Below are 7,950 nucleotides of genomic sequence, written 5' to 3' on the forward strand. Positions count from 1 at the left end.
GCTGCTCCTCTTCCTCCCTCCCTTCAGACTGACCATAAGACGCAACAACATTGCCAGGGCAAATTGAAGCATAGCCAATATGCAGTTACTAGCCTTTACTAGCCTGCTACTCAGTGGAGTAGGTGTGTGGTCCCAAGTCTGGGTTTAAGGGTCTCTTTTCCAAGCTTAAAAGGATAAGCATTCAAAATTGGCCATGGTGTCAATCCAACGTTACTTCTGCCTCGCTCAAAACAACAGAAAACTCTGAACTGGGAAATCTGATTTCAGTGAGTTCAAAACAACTGGCACTCTGAAAAAAAATGAGCTCAGACTGGAAGAATACGTTTTGAACGGTCATCCAACTTGGAATTGCATGTCGGGAACTCGAGCCTCTTTCTAGAGCTCCGACCTGAAGATCACTGACATCATCATGATTCAATCTTGTTTTTTTCAGAGTTCCCAGTTATCTTGAAAGCACCATAAATCCAGAGAATGCCAGACTTTGATGACAAAGTTTGATGAAAATGTTTTCCCACGAAGGACTGCCGCGTCACCTTCCTGTTCAAGTGAGCACAGCACAACAAGGTGAGTCCAAAAATGTATTGTATGCTGCTGCATAAATTATGTAATATGGGGAAAGGAGGATACCTAGTCAGTTGTCCAACTGAATGTATTCAACTGAAATGTGTCTTCCATATTTAACCCAAACCCTCTTAATTAAAGAGGTGCGGGGGGCTGCCTTAATTAACATCCACAGTGCCAGGGGAACAGTGGGTTAACTGCCTTTCTCAGGGGCAGAACAACAGATTTTTACCTTGTCAGCTTGGGGATGTGATCCAGCAACCTTCCGGTTACTGGCCTAATGCTCTAAACACTAGGTTATGCCAGGGAGATATGTATACTGTAGCTAAGAAAATAATACTAAGTGTATGTTGTGTAGTAAGTTGTTAGTAGCCCATGTGCCTCACCCTAATAATTTGGTCCAGTTTCCCCTCCTAATTTTGTCTACTGTTCTGACTTGGTGGTGCACATGTAGCCTATAACCTGTTTTAGAGAAAGGTAATCATCGAATATTGTAAGAGCTTTCATTATCGGCTTATATGCCCTCTATTTATCCTATGGTTCTGACTTTGTGTACAGGGAGAATACTGTAAGAACGACCCATGTTCTGAATTCTGTTGCTGTACATTTCAAAAGTGCTGAACAAATTGTTATATTGACTACGCTCGTCCTAGTGCTCTCATTAATGTCATAATCAAAATTACGGATTGCCTCTTATCCCCTCGTCATCCCCTTAGTTTGTACATCTCAATTGTCAGTAGAAACCACATTTGTTTAAGCAAGTCAGCCATATCAGCTATGTTTTTTTGAAAGGCAGTAAATGAGGCTGAATGAACTGTTTCGCCGCCGATAGCCAGGTGTAGCAGTGGTAAGACGTTGGGACTGCTGTTGGGACAGTTTTATGTAGGCCCTAACAGTGTGTGGGCACAGTTTGTCACCGTTACAGTGCAATTCATGCATTGTTTAGTGTTGTGTTGTGTAGTGGTTTTGCTGGCAAGCATCTAAATATGTTTTGGTTTGTTTGCCCCACCATAATTTAGATGATAAAATCGTCACTGTGCATGTGACATCATTAGACATTTATAAAACGCATAGTGTACAATATGCAGAACAACCAAAGAATATCTGATCATGGAAGAACGTCAACTCTTAAATTTCAATACATTTTCTGCCACTGGGGCCACACATCAAATGAGTACAAAATGACTGGTAGGCACTTCTAAATCATTAAAGACATTCAATTATAATCTGCTAATCCTCATTTTGTTGGAAAATAAACTTTTCAATGTAATGTAAGACAAAGTAAATATACCACAGTAAAAAGCTCCAATTGATTAGAATAGGTTTATTTCAATTTGAATAATGAGTATAATAACTATAACTATAATGAGAATCAATTTAGTTGAACAAATACTGATTAAATAGGTTGCCATTATATATGATGGGAGTGGGGGGCATGAGGTAAATACATTTTCAAAGTTAATATATTTCATACTGCTGCTTGCTGCTGAGACTAGCTTGACAGCAGCAGCGACAACACCACCAGACAGGAGGCAGTGAAGAGACTGGTCTTGCTGCTTATTCCACTTGAGGTCACAACTGCATAGATAAAGAGAGAGAAAGTGAACATGAAAGGGAAATATGTATTTGCCAACCTGCTACATGATTATTGTGAATAAGGCCTGTACATATTTACTGTTAAATATTTACACACACACATACACATGGATTTAGTACTGTAGATAGTACTGTAGATATGTGGTAGTGTTGGGGCCTGAGGACACACAGTGTGTTGTGAAATCTGTGAATATATTGTAATGTTTTTAAAATTGTATAAACTGCCTTAATTTTGCTGGACACCAGGAAGAGTAGCTGCTGATGGGGATCCATAATAAATACAAATACAAATTCTGTTACTGCTACAATAACTTTGTTTTCCACCATATAGAACCTCTAGATAATGGCATACAAAATATGAATTTACCATAAAGCATGGACAATATTTTTTTACCTTCACCATTGACAGTAACTGACGTGGGGTTGATGTTGAAAGCTGTGATGTTATGTGCAGCCTTTATCAAAACGGTGTCAATTTCCTTGGAATTTGGCACAGCGGAGGAGCTAAATGCTAAATTCATGGTGTTAATGATTGATCCATTTCTGGGAACAAATGAGAGATTGTTTTAATGACAGTTGAGCCTTGCAATATAGAACTACAATATATTTTCATAATGAAATATTTCTTTATTTTAAAAAGGAATTCTATGAGTTTTTTATTTATGATGTAGCATGTTTATATACATTTTCATGAAATCTGTATACGGTTCTTTGGCTGTAGAATTCAATTAATTAAAATCAACATAATCAATTGAATGCAAACAATTCACCTGAATTTTATTACTGTCAAACTGTTGAATGATGTGAAAGCTGATTGATAGAAAGGTTCAAGCTGCAAGGCAAAAAAACATGTAAAGTTTAGACAAACAAGTTTCAAGTAAACATTTTTTAACCTTTATTTAACTAAGCAAGTCAGTTAAGAACAAATTCTTATTTACACTGATGGCCTACCCGGCCAAACCCTAACGACGCTGGGCCAATTGTGCGCCGCCCTATGGGACACCCAATCAAGTCCGGTTGTGATACAGCCTGGAATCGAACCAGGGTCTGTAGTGACACCTCTAGCACTGAGATGCAGTGCCTTAGACCGCTGAACCACTCGGTATTCCATATATACTAGTCGTATGTAGGGGATACACATGGTATACAATATCCAACGAAATGCGTACTTGCAGGTTCCTTCTCAACAATGTAATAACAATAAGAAATAATAAAAGATAAGAATACGAACCTAAAGTAAATTGCTCTGTAGAGTATAATATTAGCATAAGTATAATACACGAAGGCGCAATTTACAGTCAAATATTTACACGTGTTTTGGGGAAGTGGGGATTGGGGGGAAAGTTTTTAAATTGTGCAGTATTTAGCTATCATAATAAGAGTAAACTGAGAGGTGTTTATTACTGTATTCTACCCCTCATCAGGACCTTCCCACATTTGTGTTCTTCTCATTCCTTCAGGAGGCTCACCTGTGTTTTAATCAGTGATGCTCGAGTTTGAAAGGCCTGAGAGGATGAGGTTGATAGGTCGGAGATAAATGTCTCTCCTTTGGACGTGAACTCCACAGACACTGTAGTGAGTATAATTGTGGCCACAGAGGTTGTGGTGGCAGCAGCAGTTGTAGTGGTTGGAGCAGCTGTGACAACGGTTGCGATGACAGGAGTAGCCGTTGTAATTGTTGTGGCACCTGTGGATGTATCTGGGACCCCTGTGAGGGGCACAGATGTTGTTGTAGTTGCAGGCCCAGTCACAGGAACAGTGGCAGGTTCTCCAGTTGGTTGTGTGATGGTTGTGCCAGCCACAGTAGTTATAGTAAGAACAGCAGATTTAGGACCACCTGAAATAAAATTAAAATGATCTCTTATTATTAATCCTTAAGAGTCTACTGAGGCAGCCGTTCGTCAATATAAGTAACATCATTAAAAAAATCCCCATCAAAATCCATCAGTTTAAGCTAGAGATTTGTGCCAATCCACCGCATTCGCTTATGTTGGCCTTCCGCATTAGCGGTGGAAGGTGGCTGAGCTACAGCAGTGTTTGTCAGACCATGAGACATCCTGAAAATTGGTCTTCTCGCGGAAACGCTGAACGGTTTGACCCCACGGGACTCGTCTGAAATCTGTAATGCTGATGTGCCAACTTCTGTCTGTAGCGTCTGCACCGTTTGGGCTACAAACTCATATGACACTTCAAAACCTTGCTCCTCATTATTTCGTTTTTGTGTGTCTTTTTGCCATTTATGAATGTGTTACTCAATGCGTTTCTATGGGCAATAGAAGTCAAGGCCAGATTCAACATTTTATCAAATAATTTGTGTATAATAATTATACCCAAAGGGATCCTAAAATTCAAAATCAATTAGCTAAATGATCCATGGTATGACCATATGACTAGGTAGAAAAAGTACTTTTGTGTACTTGCAATATGATAGTTATTAAGTTTGGGAAAGGCGTGCCGCTAGCGGGACACCTCGACAACATCTGGTGAAATTGCAGAGCGCCAAATTCAAACTACAGTATTATAAATATTTAACTTTCATAAAATCACAAGTGTAATACATCAAAATAAAGCTTAAGTTCTTGTTAATCCAGCCGCTGTGTCATATTTCAAAAAGTCTTTACGGCGAAAGCATACCATGTGATTATCTGAGGACAGCGCCATGCTTACAAAAACATACAAACATTTTCCAGCCAAGTAGATTAGTCACAAAAGTGAGAAATAGCGATAAATTAATCATTTACCTTTGATGATCTTCATATGGTTGCACTCACAAGACTCCATGTTACACAATAAATGTTTGTTTTGTTCCGATAAAGGCCCTCTTTATATCCCAAAAACTCTGTTTTGTTGGCATGTTTTGTTCAGTAATCCACTGGCTCAAAGGCGGTCACAACAGGCAGACAAATAGATCCAAATAGTACCGGTAAAGTTTGTCGAAACATGTCAAACAATGTTTTTTATTAATCCTCAGGTTGTCTATTGTCTTTATAATCCATAATATTTCAACCGGACAATAGAGTATTCAATACAAAAGGAAAAAGAACGGAGGGCGCGCTCCCAGTCGAGCAAAAAGCTCTTGTTCATTCTAGCGACCACTCAGAAAATGTTGTCATTCTTACTCATTTTTCAGAATAAAAGCCTGAAACAATGTCTAAAGACTGTTGACATGTAGTGGAAGCCATAGGAACTGCAATCTAGGTCCCATCCATTTATATGGTGGATACGCTTTCAATGGAAAAACACTAAATTCAAAAAAATGCCACTTCCTGGATGGATTTTCCTCAGATTTGTGCCTGCCATATCAATTCTGTTATACTCACAGACATTATTTTAACAGTTTTGGAAACTTTAGAGTGTTTTCTATCCAACTCTACCAATTATATGCACATCCTAGCTTCTGGGCCTGAGTAACAGGCAGTTAACATTGGGCACCTCATTCATCCAAACTTCTCAGTACTGCCCCCGGTCCCAGAAAGGTTAAGGGAAAATTATAGTCAAAAAATATAGCTGTCAACCTCTAGATAATGGATTGCGCAACAAATCACCTACCGACTGAGATGGAAGTAGTGGTTCTGATTCCTCTTGCTGTTGATTTTGCAACAGGAGGAGCTGTTGTATTTGTCGAGACATCTGTGGCTGTGCTTGGGATCCCTGTGAATGGAAAATGCATGTAATTAGAGATCAAACCAAGAATAAATTGTACGAAATTTCAACCGATTTTGGTGGACTACTTAATAACGTGGGCTGTTGGGGGTGGGTGGGGGCAGTGAAATGTTTTTGATGTAGCTGCAAATGTTTGATCAATTCCACAGCGTGATTTAACTTCAAAGGTGCCACAACTGAACATTACATGTCTATGGATAATTCTGGAGCACCTATTGATTGGGTTTGCTTACTTATCACAGTGATGGAGTTCAGATCCACAGAGAAGTTGAAGGTAGAGTTTGGATTGGTCACAGCCTCTTTCAATGTTTCAACAATGTCACTGCCCTTAGGGACAGGTACAGTGGAGGTCGCATTGAACTCCAGTTCCAACCCCACCTCTGTGTTAGGATCCTGACCGAGACGGGGCACAGGTCTGCAAAGGATCAAAAAGTTCATAGGTTAGGGTCAAGTCAAAAGGTGACTGAATATGTAAAGTTGTGCTAAAAATAACGCTTATATGTTCAAAAGACGTTCATGTCTAAATGAAAGAAAATGGTTTAAAAGTAGAATACAATATTACCTGAATTGAGTAACAGTCGTCTGAACGAAACTAAGCCCATATCTTTGTCGGAAGATTGTGTCACACTGTAAGGAGTATGGGAGAGAAGAGACATCTTTAATAGACTATCAAATAGTATGAGAGATTTTCCAAACAGAATATATGTAACATTCTTCGGCAATTTTTTTTTGTAACAATCCCTTATTCCCATTGCTCAATGCTCTTAAAGCCTAAAGTCATTGTCACTTGAACCTTAGGTAAAGTAATAACCACATCAACAAAGACACAAATGAATGGTCATATCTGGATTTCGAGGACTTACAATTGTGGTAATGGTATCTGAAAGTGTTTTGAATTCTGTGCTTTGAGGGTCAGTCAAGGCTGGTACAAAAACTTGTTGCAATGTGACTTGTAATTCCACCATTGGAGGAGGTGCCGTTGTTATGGCAATTGTAGCAGGAACAGTTGTTGTTGCAGGGGCATCTGAAATAAAAAATGACACTCTTTTAGAATTTGAAAGGTGCTCCAATTGCAACGTGTGCTTAAACTGTACTGGTGATGTGCTAGTGTGTACAACTTGATAACGTGGGCTGTTGGGCGGAGGACAGTGAAATGTTGCTGATGTAGCTGCAATTGTTTGATCAATTCCGCAGCGTTATTTAACTTCAAAGTTGCCACAACTGAACATTACATGTCAATGCATAATTCTGGAGCACCTATTGATTGGGTTTGCTTACTTATCACAGTGATGGAGTTCAGATCCACAGAGAAGTTGAAGGTAGAGTTTGGATTGGTCACAGCCTCTTTCAATGTATCAACAATGTCACTGCCCTTGGGGACAGGTACAGTGGAGGTCGCATTGAACTCCAGTTCCAACCCCACCTCTGTGTTAGGATCCTGACCGAGACGGGGCACAGGTCTGCAAAGGATCAAAAAGTTCATAGGTTAGGGTCAAGTGAAAAGGTGACTGAAAATGTAAAGTTGTGCTAAAAATAACGCTTATATATTCAAAAGAAGTTCATGTCTAAATGAAAGAAAATGGTTTAAAAGTAGAATACAATATTACCTGAATTGAGTAACAGTCGTCTGAACGTAACAAAGCCCATATCTTTGTCGGAAGATTGTGTCACACTGTAAGGAGTAGGGGAGAGAAGAGACAACTTTAATAGACTATCAGATAGTATGCGAGATTTTCCAAACAGAATATATACAACATTCTTCGGCTATTTTTTTTAACAATCCCTTATTCCCATTGCTCAACGCTCTTTAAGCCTAAAGTCATTGTCACTTGAACCTTAGGTAAAGTCAATAACCACATCAACAAAGACACAAATGAATGGTCATATCTGGATTTCGAGGACTTACAATTGTGGTAATGGTATCTGAAAGTGTTTTGAATTCTGTGCTTTGAGGGTCAGTCAAGGCTGGTACAAAAACTTGTTGCAAGGTGACTTGTAATTCCACCATTGGAGGAGGTGCCGTTGTTATGGCAATTGTAGCAGGAACAGTTGTTGTTGCAGGGGCATCTGAAATCAAAAAAATTACACTCTTTTAGAATTTGAAAGGTGCTCCAATTGCAACGTGTGCTT

At 39.3% G+C, this 7,950-nt stretch overlaps 1 protein-coding gene across 1 annotated transcript; it reads right to left on the bottom strand.

Moving 5' to 3' along the window:
- Positions 1 to 1,860: 1,860 nt before the first annotated feature.
- On the bottom strand, positions 1,861 to 6,258 carry LOC106588536 (uncharacterized). The gene is made up of 6 exons (XM_082970122.1): positions 6,054 to 6,258; positions 5,707 to 5,808; positions 3,627 to 3,994; positions 2,928 to 2,989; positions 2,552 to 2,700; positions 1,861 to 2,139 (listed from the first exon to the last, which is right to left on the bottom strand). The coding sequence occupies exons 1-6, from the start codon at positions 6,256 to 6,258 to the stop codon at positions 2,054 to 2,056; spliced, it is 972 nt and encodes a 323-aa protein (XP_082826248.1). The 3' UTR covers positions 1,861 to 2,053.
- Between the last annotated feature and the right edge of the window lie 1,692 nt (positions 6,259 to 7,950).

The sequence above is a fragment of the Salmo salar genome, chromosome 27 (assembly GCF_965601325.2).
Source record: "Salmo salar chromosome 27, fSalSal1, whole genome shotgun sequence".
NCBI lineage: Eukaryota > Metazoa > Chordata > Actinopteri > Salmoniformes > Salmonidae > Salmo > Salmo salar.